Source organism: Neopsephotus bourkii, unplaced genomic scaffold, assembly GCF_033783945.1.
Source record: "Neopsephotus bourkii isolate Nb327-2 ecotype Australia unplaced genomic scaffold, CSIRO-AGI_Nbou_v1 NB_1292, whole genome shotgun sequence".
In the NCBI taxonomy this organism is placed as follows: domain Eukaryota; kingdom Metazoa; phylum Chordata; class Aves; order Psittaciformes; family Psittacidae; genus Neopsephotus; species Neopsephotus bourkii.
Window position 1 is genome coordinate 3,655,706 of NW_026901776.1, and position 19,044 is coordinate 3,674,749.

The window sequence follows — 19,044 nt, forward strand, 5'->3', positions numbered from 1 at the left end:
TGTGGCAAGACGGGAAGGGGACGGGCCTAACCCATCGTTATTCCAAGGGCTGGAATGGCTACAAAGCAACACCAAAATACCATCAAAATGAATTGATGCTCACTAGATGATGGCATTAAAAAGGCAGCTGAGGATAATGAGGTTGCATAAACTGTTTAAGGCCACTTTTCTCAGCAGCAATCTTGGCACATTGTACAAGGTGATGAAACCTGGGCTGGCACACAGCAGGCTGTCTGTAACAGCCAGTGCTGCTAAGAAAAAATTCTTAATTTTTTAGTATTTCTCCAAGGTATACACACAGCCAGAAATCATAGTCAGCGGTTCTGTTAATGTAATATTACAGGATCTAAACTGCCCTTTTCAGCCTCTCTGGCAGAAGAAAGCTTTAGGGAATAGAATGAGGAAGGTCTAAGGGGTGAAGACAGACAGAAAAGGAAGACTAGAGTTGAAGCTCTCCAAACAGAGTCATAAAACAGAAGAATTCAAGAGAAATATAAAAAGACAAATACCACAAAAAAACCCCAACCGACTGATATCTGATGCTGAGTTGCCCTGAAAATGGGCAGGGGGGTTGAATCTAAATGATCTTAAGGTCCTTTCCAACCCTAACTATTATATGATTCTATATACTGACTCACAGACTCATCTAGCAAAAAACCTAGAAAGTCATGCTTGCACCACAATGCCACCCAGGGTGAGTGCTCCAGCACTATCATAGTAACTACAGTACTTGTGCTCACCCTGCTTGGCCTTGATGTTAGACCAGGGAGCATAATGAAGAAAAATGATTGCTGTCATGGAGCATCTGGTATTCAGAACCCCGTTCCATAATGAAGCTACATACAAATTCCTTTTATCTTTTTTGCTTTTATCTGGTACAGCCAAGGAATAAAACCCAATCTTGTCATATAATAATGGCAGTATATTTTGCTCTTTCTTCTGTGATATTATATTTTTGCTACAACTCACTGATTCTCCCTCAATTTCAGCAAGTTCCCTGCCTCATCTTTGAAAAGATGTCTTTGCACTGGAGAACAAAGATGCATTTTGACTTTGTAGCATGCCCCAACACCTTCACTCAAAAAAACAGGGAAGCTTCAGGATGTTCTACAAAAATCTTTTGACTGCTGTCAGAAGTGTCAGAAAACAACTTCAAAGTCCCCTGAGAATATGGGAGGATGCCAGAACTAGACGGAGAAGTAGAAGCCATTTACATCTACACTTTTAAATTGTCTTCATTTTCAACAAGCACTCAGCCTTTCATTAGTTTTAGCATATCCCAGCACATGACCATAGCAAATAGCTTACTATGGCTTTTATTATGAATTATTCCACCTATAATACCATTTAAAAATCTATGCAGCTATGACACCTGATTCCAAAATACCCCTTCAATATTAAAACACTCCCTGCTGACTACCAGGAAGATCTCCCTCCCTTCTACCTGAAGCATTTCCCTCTGGCTTTGTTTATGAAGGTACAGTGAGTTTTACCTCCTCTTGAATGCTACACTATGTTCTCCCTCTGCTGTAAGAGTCTTATTACACCACCAGTCACATTTACATATTTTAATTACTATTTCAGACACTCAGTTAATAAATGCATTGCAGATACACAGATAGCACAGAGACTTAGCATACCAGGACCACAGAAGAATTTCCTCTTTCATTTTAGCCTCCTGGCCCCAATCCCTACAAACATTATAATTTCTATTCTTAATATAAGTCTGAAAAATGCACGGAGACTTGGGTAGTTTGTTAAAGGAAGATCTTTTAATTCAAGGAGTTCTGAACATTGTAAGCTAACAAAAGCACTGTTGAGGTAAACATTAAAGAAATGGTAATCCAACAAACCATTTTTATACCCATCAATAAAATGATATCAAAAATAATATGTAAAATCACATCATGCACTGAATAATCTAATACAGGAAGGTTAAGGTTTTCTCCCCCAGCATTAGCAAGTGTACTTGAATAAACATTCATTACTCCTTTCACTGTTCATTTTCTTAGTTATGTGACAATTATCCTAGTGGACAGACAGTTAACTTATCACACAAAGTAAAGAAGGCAAAGGCAAGAAATTGCAGTAGGACCCTGATGATGAGTGACTGGATGGTACCCAAAAGTTACACAGCTGCATTTACCAAAGCGCACATAAGCGCATGTGACATTACTGACTTAAATTCCCCCAAAATTATTTTTAAACCAAGTATTCCCACTATTGCACTATTACTACAAGTAAGATCATAGTTATAGGGCATAACCTTTTGGAAAGCTCAAATTTGTGTCCAGAGGTCAAACAGGAAAACTCAGTTACTGGAAAGGGAACATAACACCAAAGAATATTTCTTCACATTGTGAATTTCTATACACTTGTGTGTGTCCACAGCCTGAAAGTCATGTGCAGTTCTGGACCACACATTTAAAAAATCACAGAACAGCTGAAGAGGTACACAGAAAGGTAAAAAGCACAATCAAAGTCTAGGTTGTTTCTATATAAAGAAAGATTAAATAAACTGATAGTCTTCAGGTTGGAAAAAAGAAATGACTAAGCGGAGGAAGAGACAGAACTATAAATTTGTAAGCAGCATGGAAAAGGTGACTAAGAAAAAGTTAGTCACTGTCCCTTTCCACAAAAAAATTAGAGGGCATTAAACTGATTATGTTGGCAAGTTCAAACTGAACAGAAAAGGGTGCTCTTCCACACAAGGCATTGTTAAACTGTGCTTTCCACACAAGGCACTGTTAATCTATGGACATGGGATGCCATAGGTGCTAGAAGCTAACATAGATTTGAAGATGGATTCCTTTTGATTTTCTTCATGAATGGAGAAAAGCTCTGGGAACTAGTAAAGGCAAAAATACCAACTCCAATAACTGGAAATTACAATTGAGTCTATTCTCTCTTTGCCAGGCTCCTGTCAGAGACAGGCTGGCTAGGTGCTCAGCATGAACAGTACAGCTACTCTTGTGTTATGAGTACACATTTCCTGGAGAACTCTGGCTAAACACTCTAGGACTATATTTCAATGAATTAGTGATGCAAGACACACTGACTGCTCAACGTTAGTAACATATTCACTTGTAAGACAAAATGCCAATGCTGAATGTCAACCACTTGTATTTTCTTTTAAGTTCAACAGCTTCAAGAGACAAAACAGACGACAGTATACACATCACTAAGGAAATACTCACGTAGTACAGGTGGTAGCAGGGCTATGAGGGTACCCAACAGGCCTTACAGGTCCAGGCCAGACCCCACAGCTCCCCTCACCTGCCCAAAGCTCAGAATGCCATGTTAGCTCCCAGGGAAGTCAGTCTCTGCCCCAGGAATGCCAGTCTCAATCTCCCCAAGGCCCTGCCCTGTTATGGCCTCTGAGCCATGGCCACCTGCACCCCAATGTCTAGCACCAGAGCTGCCCCCTGCCTCCCCTCCTCCATTGATGGGTAGCGGCCCTAGCCACCAGGTCCTGCTACGACAGCCACACAGGGAGCCCCTGCTCCTAGAGGACCCTGTTCCCCAGGGAAGCCCCTGGTCCACATGGCTCCCTGGCCAATGGTGCCCATGGCACAAAACAGCCTACACCCCCCACAGGAAGGTAAATGTACCCCTGGAGAAGGATGAGGAAAAGATTTTTACTGCAGTTGTTGACCCCTCAAAATCTGCACCAAAGGATGACCTCACCGATCAGAGTTTTTAGGGGTGTGCCTAACACAGGGAGGTTACTGCACTGTGCACAGGCTGTCACTGGTGACAGAAGGGTCCCAGCTGCTCCTGCTTAGGGACCCACAGTTGTCACTTCTGACTGTGTGTTAGCTAGCCTCATATTTTAAGTGAAGAATGACCATACAATCTGATTCTGTAACTATTTAACTTAAAACACATCAACAAAATCATGCTACTTTTGTGTCCTTCCATCACAGTAAATCACGTTTTAAAGTTGAACTTCCTTGCACTACCATAACTTCAGTGTGTACGTGTAATAACCTCTTAGACATTTTATGAGCCTAAACTCTTGCCATCCAAGAAACTGACACTGAATTATCTATTCTGAAGGACTTTTTCAAGGTTTCTTTTTTCTTGCACAGCCTGTTGTACATTCAACTGCCAGCTTTATCTAGTCACCATTACAAAGGAGATGTATTACTTGGAAAAAAACAAACCTTTAGGCTGTTCTGTAAGTTTTATTCATGGTACAAGAGAAGGAGTAAGACTGAGACACTCCTTTACGTAAATCTTCAAGAACTGAAGGCCATTTGTACTTGGATTTATGACAGTGATAACATACCTGTGTTGCTTGGGTTTATTAAAATTAATGACTCCAATAAAAACAACAGCAACAGTTGCGTATAAAAAGCACCAATAATAATTCAGAAAACTGGCTCCCATGTTACAAAATAAAGCCAACGTTAACACTGTCTGTAGCGATGCGAACAACTTCCTATTCAATCTATCAAAGAAGTAATGCTATCAATCTAAACACAGTTCATAATGTACCAGTCCCAGCCTTCAGAGGCATACATTTTTCCTTTATTATAGTACAAGACCCTGGAGCTCCCCAGTCCCACATGCTGCCACATGTTTTGTGTCAAAGCACAGCTTCCAGAGAGCAACTATCTGGATTCATGAAGACAGTAGCTTGATTTTCTACTTACTTTTTATCTTAAGAATTTTGTCAAGAAAAGGTAGTGCTTGTCTAGCATATGAACAGCTCATATATCTGGGGGGTTATGTGATTTCCTATGTACATATTTCTGATAAACACAAGCAGCAATGAAAATGAGTCTTTGTAATTGCATACACAAAGTACTGTGTATTTCAGCTATGCAGCCTGCTCCTCTTTCTCAAATAATACTGCAGGATAAACTAATTCTGGCAGTACCTCACAGCCACCTGAGATGTCTAGTCCTCAGAATTATCTCTGTTTTGCCTTTAGCACACGTTACTAATTTGGGTTTTGTTTGTTTTTAATAGACTTTGACTATAACAAAAGGTGGAGATACTCATCACCACTGGGGGACAAACAAAAGTAAAAAGAGTAAGTTTCAAGCTCCCCGAGTTGATACAATTATGAACAATATCTATGACTCTCAATAAATAGGACAGACCATCCACTCAATGCCAGTGAGTGAAGCAAGATCTACTGAATTTAATAGAACTGGCACAAGATTCACTATGCTGATGCTATTAAAGCAAATGAAAAGGTTCTGCTGGTCCCACTGGAAACTTGCCAAGGATGTAATTGATAAAGGTTTCTACTAAACAGAATTGACAACTAATAAAACACATTGGCAATATAACTGTCATCAGCATCCTATGGCAGGTAAAACATGTCTGTATGTGGTTGTCCAACACAGAAGAGAAACAAATACAGGCAATCCATTGCAGCTGGGCAACTTCTAGCCATTTGGTTGGCCAGTCTCAATGAAGTAAACAATGATATAGTCTCTTCTGAAATCTGACAGCACTCTCATGCTCTAAATCTACTCTTTTTCTTCCTTATTCAGATCTGAGAGGTGCTTGCAGTGGGCAAACCAGCTAGCAGTAAAAATACACAATCTACGTCTATTCTGTGAATACCTTAGAGTTTACCCAGCCATGATCCCAGGACCACAGCTCCAGCTATCTAAAAGCAAACAAAAAACCCCAAAACAGGACAAAAACCCAAACCAAACAAACGAAAAAAAAGAAAAAAGTTATTCCAAGATAAAAAAAAATAAAAACTTACAAATCAGCTGACACCAGTAAAACAAGGTTCACTAGGTTTCAAAAATTGAAAATTTTTACAGTGTTATGAAGCAGGATCTCAATCCCGATTTATAAATACATTCTAACATCTCTGTAACAGACCCATGTTCCTTACACCTACAAATGCAAATCCACTATGGTTTCTTTACTTACTGGTTCTAAAACTTAAGAAACCCTAAAAGGCACCAAAACAGCAAAACATAGTGCTTCTCACCTTCTAAAATACTAAAATACCTTCTAAAATATCTACCTCTACTTGAGGTAGAAAGAATGTATTTTAGTTCAAATGACAAGTGAGATGTTTTCCATTTTCTCCTATGCACTCTTCCTGGTTCTCTTCTATTAAAGAAGACGCAACATGTGCAAGACCAATGCTGATAGCTCAGAGTTACATAGGGCACCACTAATTACTTAGAGTAACATTAAAAGCAACAATGAACCTAGAACTTAGATGCTGTAAAGTCTGTCAGTTTAGAGCACCAGTAATGCAAGCATCTTTGTATTGTACTGTCTGCAGGAGGAAAACCAGCAGAATTCACAGCTCTCTCAGAAGTGATCAGCTCAAAAGTATAACCTGATAGAGAAACCTATGAAAAATTGTTTAATTATTCAAGACATCACTGAAAGAACAAGAGTCTCCTGAGTGACTTTCATGACCAGAGAGTAAATCCCAGTGTTTCCTTTTGCGCTCTTACAGTCTTAACATAGTCATTTTTTGTATATGCTTAGCAATACTCCTGCCTTTATGAGCCAAATCACAGATTCCTTGCCAAATCGAAGTCTGCAACTCTCCCCTGAAGTAGACTATGTCTTTCATCCCAGAAGACCGACGCTCTTGGTTAGTTTTCAAGTAAGCAGCTCCTGAAACTGATTTATTACAAGGATGGGGCAGCATAGCTTGAGGCAGGGCAGCCATATACAGCCTGAACTGGATCATTTAAGCTACCTTAGAAACACAGCTTGAATAGAGATGGTCTTGACAACTTCCTGGGTAACTAACATTTCTCATAACTACAAAAGCTGCATAGATCAACAGTGTCTATTTAAGGCAGATGCTTGAAGTTGGATGATGTGAACATTCCTTCTATATTTCAATTTTCAGTCACAATAGAGCAAAGATTTGTGAAATGAAAATGTCATGGATATGCTCCATTTTTATTGCCCTGTTATTTTTGTTGAAGCATTTCTTAATTCACAGTGATCACTAAAGAACAACAGAATGATTCTGTCGGTGATCTTCCATGATTTTTAGGCTATTTACTAACTGAACCAGAAGGCCTGTAAATCACTTGGAAAGCAAACTACACAATCCTTCGTTAAAAAAGACCAACTGCTTCCTGAATGATTTTCCTAGGAGCGCTAGGTGACTAGTGATTTGTAGCTATCAGGAATCGTATTATACATCTATCTAAACAAAAGTCACCACCAAGACAAACTGAAGCAATAACTGTACATTCTTTGATCAGCATTTAGAAGGTGAAGCACAACAGGCTGCAATTTTAACATTTTAGAGTAAATTCCCAGATTTCCCACTTGCACCTTTAACTTGCAAATATCATCCCAGGACTTTCCGCTGCAGGCTTCAGCACCAGAACTCTGAAAATCCTTTTGCCTCAACACTGAGCAAGAAAAACTGCTTAGGTCATGAGAGCATCTGTCACCAGTGCCAGCTACAACATAGCAGGATCAGCGTTGTGATCTTAATGGTTTGCAGACTGGATATCGGTTTCCAGAGCTTGAGTTCATCCATTTTTTAGCTGCACTGTTTTCTATACTAGAAGGAAAACACAGGTCATTTTTTCTGACAATGCTTACACATTTCAGTGGCAAAGACTTGATGTTACAAGGACCCTACTCCTCCCCCAACTCCTTCTCTCTTCACTTCCCCCCCAAGAAGAGTTGTATCACACTGAGAAAACAGCTTGAGGAAGTTTGGACTGCCACTGTCTAGGGAGCACATATTCCGTGGGCAGGCAGACTATTTCATTTGCCAGAGCTGTCAAGAGAGCCCTTTCTACAAACACTAGCTATAGACAAAATAAAAGAAAAATTACAATAAAATGTTTTAAAAGCTGCATGCAGAGCACTGAAGTGAATGCATAGTAATTAACTGGTTTCCTGGGTAACTAAGGGCAAAATGATCAAATCTGCCTGCTTAAAATTAGTTTCTTAAATTTACAGTTAGACATTTAAGAGTTGCATAATTTCCAGGTGTTCTGCACTGCAGCTGTTTTGATTAGCTGCACCTCTAACAAAGTATGCAAGAGTCAGTCCACAGGTTCGTGAACGTAAGTCAGTAAGATGCCTCTTTTCCAGTTGTGACTTCAGTATGAAGTATAAGAAGGACTTGATTTGCCAATCTGTCAGCAGGCACAACCTGTCAAACTCAAGCAGAAGTGACCTTTCAAAAATCTGAACAAGGTAAGACTCTAAATTTAAGCATTAACACTGGAGATGTCTGCTTACCCAAACACAGGTACAAATCCAGCTAGCTGTACTAGAGCACAGTACATGAAAGGCTGGCTTAAAATCAGAGTGCCTGATTTAGAAGGAATATTAATGGCACAAACTCAACAAGAAAGCTTGAAAAACTGCCTTTCCCATCCCTTTCAGTATTTATCTGCAGTTCTTGAAAGGGACAACAGGGAAATAACACAGGGGAAGTGGTTAATGCCCTGTATAGATCCACTGAACTATTCCCCTCTCCACAATGGACTACCTGCCTTGCAAGCTCTATATGGGTGTTCAAATGCTTTGTCAGTGCTTTTGTCTTCAGTTTGTCAGTGTCAGCAAGCATGAGATGTTAACAAGCTCCATGATGAGCTGTGCAGCAATGATTTAAAGGAATATTTACAAATTTTATTTACCACACGAAAAATGCAATGCACACACTAGCAGATGGGCAATCATGACAGGTTTTGGACCACCTAAGTAATTTTTATTTCAGGACTAGATAATCTCTTGTACAGTTTCCTAAACCAAGGAACCAGACCTCTGGGAACCCAATTGTTGTAGCTTAAAACTTATTTTTGAACTTTTTCTTTTTTTTTTGCATCTTTCTGTGCGTGGGAATCCGTATGCATGGGAAAGAAAACAGAATTAACTGGCTGATCAGTGATTTCACATTACAAACAAAACCAATTACACACGTTTTTCCATGGTTTGTGCAACAATACCAGCCAGTTACTAGTGTAACTTAATGAAAAGATTGGACCCTCACTAGGTATGTGTTTGTCCAGATGAGCTACAGCTGTATGATAGGAGTAGTATGCGCATGCAGTTCACTAACCAGGATTCAGAAAACAACCTGCTGGGTAAAAAAGGAAAGCAGAGGTTCTCTCTGTAGTTCAACCCTTTTATTTATTTATGAGAGAGAAAATACGCACTCTAAAAATGCAAAAAAAAAAAAAGAAAGTGACAGGTGGTAAAGAAGCACCTGAATTATGTTTCAGCTCTAATGAAATGAGTCATGGGGATTCTCATCCTTCAAAATAATTTGAAATCTTTAGAACGTTGTTCTCGATGGTGTTTCCTAGAAGTTTTCTTCACTAATTTAAGCAAGAACAAACAACACTGAATTTTAATTAACTGTCAGGTACATCCGTTTCTATTCCAAGCCCCATCCAGAAAACAACCATTTTAGACTTTAAGATAGAAGAGTGTTTATAACACAATAAATAATATGCTTCTCACTGCAGCCTAGTGAGCGTCAGGCCCTAAGAGTAAACATCTGAAACTAAGCACGGTCTATGTCCTGCATCCATTTCCATAGAGTACACAGTCCAGCCAGAAATTTCGCTTTTGATTAAAAAAAAATACATAGATGTTTACACAACATAGTCTCAGATCAAAGATTCAGCAAAAAATATAAAGTCACTACTGAAAATACAAGATATGTATGTAAGCTCAGGACAGGATCTCCCTATCTAAACTCTGCAGGTCTGCCATACTCAGCTGTGGGTCTCACTTTAACCATTACAGTCAACAGCACCTACATTTTTTAAAGTCAGGTAGTTAGATAGGGTTAGGTTATAAAATCTGACAAATTTGGCTTCATGGTTTTGGTTGGGATTTCTCTTTGAAATTAATGCTAACTGAATTCACCATTCTTCCCTTTTGCTATGATGCAGTCTAGGTCTAAATCTCTGCCCTGTTTTTTGTGCAACACCTAATAGCAAAATGCAAAGCAGAAATGGCAAGAACACTCAACTCCAGTTACTGCGACATCTCAGTATACCGCAGACAGTTGCAATATTCTAACATAATTCTTAGTAGCAAAGTTTACAGTAAAACAAGTAAAGCAAACTAGAAAGAGCCTGTCTTTAAAACAGAGAAAAACTGATGAACTCCAGGTTAATTGCACCAGGGTTTCTTTTTAAATAATAGGTGAGGAAAGTTATTTCATAGCTTCAGTGAACCCTCCCCAGAGGAAAACTGCTGTGCCAATTAATTTTCCCCATATACTTTCTGCTACACTTCTTCAGTCAGGCCTGGGAGCAAAACATTACACAGCAACCTCTTAGCAAAGCAAAATATTCATCACAGGTGGGCACAAGGAGAAGCAGCCTTGGTCCTGGCCCTCGTATCAGAGCTCCTAGGTGAGGGTCAATCTCAGGAGACTTAAGCTCCTCCTGCTGAAGATTTCTTTGGGCTACACTAAAAGTATAGCCCACAATGTGTATTTTGACCAAGAATTTCCATGATCAGCTAAGCTGTCCTTTCTTGCAAACAAATACTATCACACACACTGCCTACACCTTTGTCAGGCAGCGGATAAAACAAAATCCACTGAAGCCTTTTCCTTTCCACAGAAAATGGAGGAGTAATGGGGAGGAGGAAGAGGGAATCATAGAATGTTTGGGATGCTCAAAGCCCTGTCCAACCCAGCCTTGAACACTTCCAGGGAGAACTGGTATATTTTTTGTCTGTTTAGGATGCCATTAATCCCAGGAAAGTCACAAGACACCATACCTAGTAGAAAGCATTTTCAAGATTTAGCCCTGAGCAACTGACTCTTTTAGTTTCTGATGTCCACGTCACTTCTGAATTACTTCCTAAGTAAGGTAATATTTAGCAGCAGATGAATTACTATTGTCACCTCCTCTGGACACCACCACTGACACAGCTCAGAGCGAATATTTCACTGGTTTTGGACCATTAAATGATCCACAACAAACGCACTATTTCCATAAACTTGCACTAGAAAATCCATAAGGCTGCTACAAACTGTAAGACTGTTAAAGCCATCCTACATCAACAGAAATTAGCAGTCTTTCAGCCTTTCTTCATCCTTCAGATTCTTCTACAAATATCTTTACATTTCCTTTTACTAAAAAGGGGCTCTAATTAACGGAGGAGCCAACTTCATTTGTAAGACGTTAATGTAACAAAGTCACGTACATTCTAAAGTATTGTATAATAAACTCCCTTCTATAACAGTTAAAAACCTGCAAGCTCTCTCTCATGATGGAAGGCATCAAAACTAATTTATTCAGTTAGATTTGCATTTGCCATGACCTCAAGGAGTTCTGAAAGTGACACAGTGGAAAGATTCATGTTTATCCTGGTACACTCTTAGATTTATTTTTTTTTTCCAAGCACTTAACAACATGTGTCTAGCTAATCGCATTACTGCTCCCCATATGAAGTAAAATTTCTAAACACGTATTTAGAAGAAGCTATAAATATTAGCCCTGTGGAGGTATTTCGATTGGTGGTTGGTTGACTGTGTTTGGGTGGGCTTGTTTTTTGGGGGGGGGATTTTTTTTAGGTTATTTTTTTCTTCAAAATGAAAGAACAAACGGTGCCTTTGTGCAATGGCACACGCTACAAATGCTGTTATTCCCAGCATAAGAGGAATGAACTGTTGTTATCTTAGAGCATGTGTTCCTCATCCATTGAAAACTACATCCATAATAGTAGTTTCTTAGTATTTTTTTTTTTTTACTTCCAACAAACTTCCTTTCTTGGATCCTACTAATACAGCAATTACCTGTCAAGTTCAAAACCATCAAATTCACCAGGATCACCAAGACAAAAGAATCTTTCAGGACTCAATCTTTGACGCTCTTTTGCAACTTCCTAGAAGCCCAAACTGAGTAATTAGCTTTGAAAGTTGAATATATTAATGACCTTGAAACAGAAGCTGTACATGACGCACAGCTAAGGATGAGGAAACTCCCCATCACTTGCTAGCTACAGGACCACACCAGCACTGAGGGACAGAGGAAACAGAGTCCAAGATCAGCTTAAGTTCACAGAGGAAGCAGCTAACTACAAACATAATTTCATGACAACCTCTGCAGCAAACAAATGCTAGCATAGACCTTAATATATTCTGTCTGTAACATTCCTAGCGTACTGTATTCATCCCTCACATAGAACTTATTTTCTCATGCTTCGCCTGTACAAGGAAACCAGTTTTCTCTCTACCTGTGCTGTAGTGGAATAACTATTAGATGCAGGTGCTGTTTTTGTGATCAATCCTCTAGAATAGTGGAATGAAGAGTAAGACAAAAAATGTTTCTTTTTAACATGCCTATCAATTTTGACAATCCTACAAAGACAAAAATAAGAAAATTAACAGTCATGTGTACAAGTTTCAGAGTCAGAAAAGAACCTAACAAGGTTTAATCACCTTAAAGGACTTTCTTATCATGGAGTTCTTCAGCAGTCCCTAAAATTAGCCCTTCCTATTTGCTCCATCCTTGGAAGTATTTAAGTGCAGGTTAGATGGGGCTTTGAGCAACCTGGTCTAGTGGGAGGTATCCCTGCCCATGGCAGGGGTGTTGGAACTAGATGATTGTTAAAGCCTCTTCCAGACCAAAGCATTCTATGATTTTATTTCACCAATGAAAAAAAAAACAAACTCATAAAAAAACCCCAAAACCAAAAACCAAACCCACAAACCAAAACACCACCATTTCTTTTTCTCACATAAGTTTTGCAGGCCATTTTGAGTCCATGAAAGATCTTTCATTCTTACCTGAATGAATCACAGGTTTGCAGAGGAGTAGCTCTTTGGTTACTCAAGACCCAGTGACTCAGAGTGTTTGGGCCAAATCAAGTATATATTCTTCCAACACTTTCTCTCTAGAACTAATGCTGCTAAAATCTATATCACGTTACACAGATTATTTTTTTTTATTATTCTTTCTGAACAGGAAGGACCACAACAAAAACTTTTATAAGTATTGATGGGGAAAAAGTTAAATCTGAGATGTAGTCCTATAGCATCCTCCTTCTTGCCATTTTTGCCAAATGCATGTCCAGTCTCAGTCACCAATTGGGTAAATAAATACCCATTATATGGCCCAAACAGAAGTCTCCCTGTAACTGGATATGCATTGTCCTGTCATAGAGGGCACATGTCAGCAGTCTCCAGCCTGGTAGCTTGACACACATACACTACCTCCTATCCTGTGACAGGGAGAATTATCACATAGAAGTAACATGATGAAAACCACATCCCATCACACAAGGAGAAAAAAGGCTGCAACACATGGTTTAAGAACACCTCTGACCTACTCAAATGTTTAGCACTACTGAGTTAAAGCCATAACTAGGAAAGCCATCCTACCATGGCAGTAGAGGCAGATGTGCTGTGGGTTTCAATCAGGATTTACTTACCTTCTTCAGCTGGATAAGGATCTACAACAGAAGCTGCCAACCTTCTGCTCTGAGTCTTATTCAAAAATCTTTATGGATCCAAAAGCTTTAGTCGTATACCCAAGGTGTATCTTGTGAGCAAAGGGGAAGTGGAGCCTCTGGCACAGTTCCAGGGGAACAGACAACACTCACCTCTGCGTTCTCTACTTCATTATCAGATGATGCAAGAGCTGACTGCACAAGTAACCCCAGGTGACATAGCAACATCAGAAAACGGATTTAAATAAAATTTACAGTAGACTAAAAACTCAAGTGCAAGAGGTAGAGAATTTCTCTAGTATGAGAGCTTCCCATCACCACTCTATGTAGTAGGGCAAGCCTGGAAATACTGCAAAACTGCATATTATATCTCCTACTACCATGTATTATGTAGGCTCTGTTCTGACTGGAGCACACGCGCTATACAAGCATCGGAAACATATCCTTCAGGGCACAACTCCATAACTGGCTCTTCTTATGCCTGCACACTATCAGTATGTATGAAGTTTTCAGTACCCTTGTGTTTTCTCCAAACCTTTTTTACGTAAGAGAGATCCACAGTAAGACTCAACTTCAATGGTTTTCAGTATTCTCAACATGGCCACGAAGTATAAGAACAATTATGTGCTGCAAAACATCACGCTGCTATGAGAGTCATAAGATGTATGGGTCACAGAATTTTGTCCCAATATTTCAAAATACTTCAAATGCTACAATGTGAACATTAACCAGATGCAGAAAAATATCTATTGTCCAGCCACCTTCCCACTTGAGCTCTATTTCTCAGGAAGCTGCTCCCATCAATTATTTCACCTAGAGACCAGACTGACCTTTTCCCCTGCCTTCATTTTTGATGGCATGATAGGAGAAAAGCTAGAAGGACAGACTAATGCTAAAAGCAACCCTTTTTAATAGTTTCTTTGTATATCACATGGATGAAGGAATAAAACCCTGCCTTGAACACAGATGCAGCAGACATGCTAATACATTATGTAAGCCCCAGCAAATAATTTATAACTTTCTGAAGGCAATTCATTTTAAGTTATCCTGCAGCATGATAGCACAGTTTAAAAGATGGATTTCAGTGAGCAAAACCTGATCTACAGAGTATATTGATAATGAATCAAAAAAATGGCTTAAAAAAATCCTCCACCATCAAAAAATTGCCGCAGTTTAGGAATTCTTTCATAAACCTTGCTTGCTGTCATATTTTCTTCACTGAAAGTATCTGGGCTCCATAAGCATGGACGCTGATTTCAAAACACAAGCTTATTCCACTATGAATAAACTCAAATACATACCTGGAGATATTCCAGCATTACTTTTCAATTAAGGGTCAAAGTGACTATCTTTGCCCTTCACAAACAACACTTGGGCAGCATGCAACAGCATATTTCACTCTAGAATGGCGCACAGACTTATAGGTGCTGTAAACAGCCTGTCACATAGTTATGACATCATCTGAACTGAACTGTGCCAAAAGTTAGTTGAGGCATAGAAATTAGTACTAAACACACACACAAAATCTGTGACTTCACCAAAGAAGTACTGTGTCAGGTTTCTTCTGACTAAATACTTCAATTCTTTTTCAGCAGCAGCATTATGAAAGCCAGCCTGAATGAAAGCCATACTTCATACATTTTCCCCAAAATGAGCAGGAGAACAAAACAAAAAAACTAGAACAGTAAAACCTGAGAATGTTACTGAGTCTTGAATCAGCTTCATTGCAGGAGCAAAGCTGGTGTATTTTTTTTTTCCCTAAACATGATTTATATCACATATAAACTTACAGCTTACATATTTATAGTGTAGCTCTTTAAATACAGGATTACACTTTCAGGCAGATTAGCACACTTTGGGGGGGGGGGGTTAAAAAAAAAAAAGTATTTAACCTAAATTCATTTGTATGCATTCAATTGGTGAGTAGGCTTTTTAAAATTCTGCACCAGAAAGACACTTAAACTTTGCCAAACCCAGCACCTCTTGCACTAATCCTAGAGGATACTTTATTAGAATTTAACACTGCAACAGTCGTTTAGAACCCCTCAGTTTTTCAGGTAAGGCTGGTACGTTACTCGTAATTTTATTTTTGTTCCTTAGTCTTACTATAAAAAAAAAAAAAAAACACTTTGAAAAATTAAAGCTGGGTATCTAGTCCTTGACAGCTTGCAATTCTGACCTCTCTTTCAGAAAGAAATCCTAAAATTGCCCAGACAATTCAAACTGAAAGAAACAGATCCCTTGTGAACTGCCTGTACTAGTTACCTAACTAATCCACAAAAACAGTGCAAGTTTACTTTGGCTTAAACTATCAAGAGCAAGGATGTTGAATGTTATGTTTCTAGAAGGATTTTTTTTGTTTTAATTTGCTGTTACTGAGGCATATCTGTATTTGACTTACATAGGAACTAAGGAATCACACACCTGGAAAAAGTGTCAAGTACCGGTAATAATAACAACAACAATAGTAATAATGACTGACAACCACCACCCTAGCTAAAAACAACACCATGCTTAGACTGACACTGAACATCTTTCCAAGAACCTTACAGCCTGGTTACCATCCAGTTATTGATTTTTTTAATCTATGCTGCATGTTGAGAAGGAAATAATAAATCTTTAACACAAAGTATGTTTACAGTCATAAACTGGAGTATATAGGCCAAGATAATACAATTTACTTCAGTGTTTTATTCCTTTCCACTCAGTGAAACCACTTTGAAAAGGAAACCATCAGAGAGCATTCAGTGATAGTTTCAGTTCTTGCATTCTAATTTTCATACTGCTCAGCAACAACAAATGCACAAGAAAGATAAAAAAAAATACCAAATCATAGTTTCACATCTGCTGTACACTTTTCAGACTCCCATAGTGGCTCTTTTAAAAATTTCTTCCATTTGAATCACAAAGGGAGTAATTTCCCACATATCAGCTGGGTTGTCAAGTAAGCACATTTCAGTACTCCTCATATTTATTTAGTAATTTGTTTTCCTTTCATCTGGATGTACTCTAACTTCATAATCAATGTATTCCTCAACTTAGTATGCACTTAAAATGAATGTCTGAGTCCCCATACAGGAGACTGGGCTTGATTCATATTTCAATTAAAAAACAAAGCAAAATAAGATAGTCTTGGCAATGAGTCTTGGGACTAAACACTCCCAATATCAGTGGGGATAACACCACACTTCTTTAATACCTAGAAAACTGCTAATAAGAATATTTTATTGTTTCTTTAAGCACTGTTTAAACTACTAATAGCACTGGTATCAATTTACGATAATTTCAGATTTTATATTTGTGTTTTACATTCTACTTCCATTGTTTAATATTTAGATATGGATATTTAAATAGTTACAAAGAACAAAATCACTAGCCTAAAAAGTTTTTGTGGTTATCTTTCTCACTAAACAATCACACACGAGAAACACAATGTGACTAACAGGTCTTCATGGATAGAAAACCCAGAAAAATAAAAACTTCTTAGCATGTCTGCTTCTTTCTAAAACACAAAACCCCCAAGCCCCAGCAAAAACCCAACAAAAGAAAACATAAACATACAGCCTGCGTAAGCGATCAGCATAGGTTTATTTATATTTGTATGTATAACATCTGTATCTGTGATTATTAATGCAAAATTATTTTTAAAGCTCATGCAGCTGCCCTTCCGCAATAAGACAAGTAGACAGGCTTACATTTTACATCAGATTTGAGTCAGCATTGTTTCCCAGTTTTAAAAGATTTTATATAAGCTGCACATGTTCAGTGCCAAGGATATTTGTCACCAACTTGCTTTGCTGATCTCTTGTAGCAAAACACTGATAATGCACTGAATGTTACACAGTTTTCTTGGTTTAATTGCTAATCCCTCCTCATTTCATCACCATCTTCTAAGCATTCTTTTCAAAGTAATAATCTCAATCTGATGAAAAGTAAAGAGCTTCTTACCATTCTGATTCAAAATTTTCCCCGTCCCTGGAGTCCAGCAGCAAGGAGCTGTTGCTGTTGTACTGCCTACTAGAGACACCAGAGGCTTTGGAAGCAGAGAATGTTTTCTGTGGTTAAAATGTATCACCACTGATTATATTTCAGTCTCTCAGTTCCTAGCCTTGATTCTCTGGAAATCAGCCAATCCAAGCGATAAAGAGGTTTGCAACAAGAAGTTGCAGAATTTTCACAGCAAATGCTTCATAGAAATGTTTTGCTTCTGATACTTGTTTTTTATATCCACTATATGTTAAAATAAACCCTGGCTCCCTCTTCCCTCCTCCTCTTTTTCTTTTTTTTTCCCCCAAGATGAGATTCATATATTGTTCACAAGGGACTTTAGCACTTGCTACAGCTAGGCACAGTGCAGAAAGGCATCATGCCAGATTATGCATATATCTCTGCCAAGATACCTGAATTTTGACTTGCAATAAACCCTGTTATTCCAAACATGGGTCTTCCTAAGCCAAAGCTCCCGACTTCGCCAAAACACACAGTGTTTTTGTAAGACAGCCAAATGCCCCTTCAAATTAGCTAAGAGCATCTTTTATTTGTGATGTGGTTGCTCTGTGTTGTCTTTACTTTTTCTTTTTTTTTTTTTTTTTTGATAAACACTTTTTTCCTGGTGAAGACAAGGTGGTAAATTCCAAAGAGACGAAATGATCAACTGGGACTTCTGCTATGTGTTTTTACCCTCACCCCCTGAGGAATACACACCACAGACAATCTTTCTGCAACTACGATTAACTACTTAGTTAATACTATAACCACTTTAATGTTCTCAGTGACAACCTCAGGATGCTGCTGTGCTGGGTGCGATACAAAAAAAGCCCCCAAAAGAAAGAACAAAGATAGTCCTGACTCAATAGACCTTGCTGTCAAAGAACACAGTAAGAGATGACAAAGAAGGAGGCAGAAAGGTCCAAATCAGACAATTCTGGCTAGCTTAATAGGTAGAGTAATAACCCAGCAACCTGACTATATCCAAGCTCTTGGGGAATTACAGTAAGAGAGTTCTAACGAAAGGGCCATTAAGAGGCTATGGAGACTACCTTAGAAATTCTCTCAAGGAGGAAGTATGTTATTGTACTAGAAAGCACAAGATTGAGTCTGAAAATTTAATGAATGGATGAAAGAGGATGGAGTCATTGCTGCTTCAATGACTGAGAGTTTATAAACATCTAGAAAAGTTAAGACCATGCTCTGTGAAAGAAAGGAATTCAGAAGAGATGCTCTTAGCTTTCTTCTCTTTGTAAGAGGATTCAATAATGATTTCGTGATTCAAACTGAATCAGTTTGAATGGGTATGACAGTGCATGACTGACATGAAAAAAGCAAAGGAAAGGATGCTGGACTAATTGTCAAGCTTGTTTAGAAGGTGAAAATCAGCTGGATGGAGCTTATTTGTTGAAACAACAATGAATTCATTGGAAGAAATTATAGCAAGAAATAAGACTTAGTCATCAATAACACTGACTGTTTTTTCAAACTTAGAGAAAGAACAAAGTAATAAATGACACATTATGGAAATCACAAGATTAAGCTGTTTTTCCAGGGTGACAATGAAGCAGCAGTAGGGGAGTTTACAGGAGGTAACAGCCATGTTGAGCTGTTATTTTCTAGCTGAATAGCCACAAGAAGATTTCTCTATTACATACC

General features: G+C 38.6%; 1 protein-coding gene across 5 annotated transcripts in view; it reads right to left on the minus strand.

Moving 5' to 3' along the window:
* The window catches only part of PLD5 (phospholipase D family member 5), a 164,745-nt gene that overhangs the window by 117,757 nt on the left and 27,944 nt on the right, over window positions 1–19,044 (minus strand). The window contains exons 2-3 of one of the 5 annotated variants that reach the window (XM_061365760.1): window positions 17,356–17,431; window positions 10,718–10,725 (exon numbers count right to left, since the gene is read on the minus strand). The exons of 3 other annotated variants lie outside the window; for them this stretch is intronic. In XM_061365760.1, coding sequence (XP_061221744.1) covers window positions 10,718–10,725; window positions 17,356–17,431 — 84 coding nt within the window. Of the gene's footprint in view, window positions 1–10,717; window positions 10,726–17,346; window positions 17,677–19,044 lie in introns of those variants that run through there. One more of the 5 variants, XM_061365752.1, reaches the window with a different exon arrangement.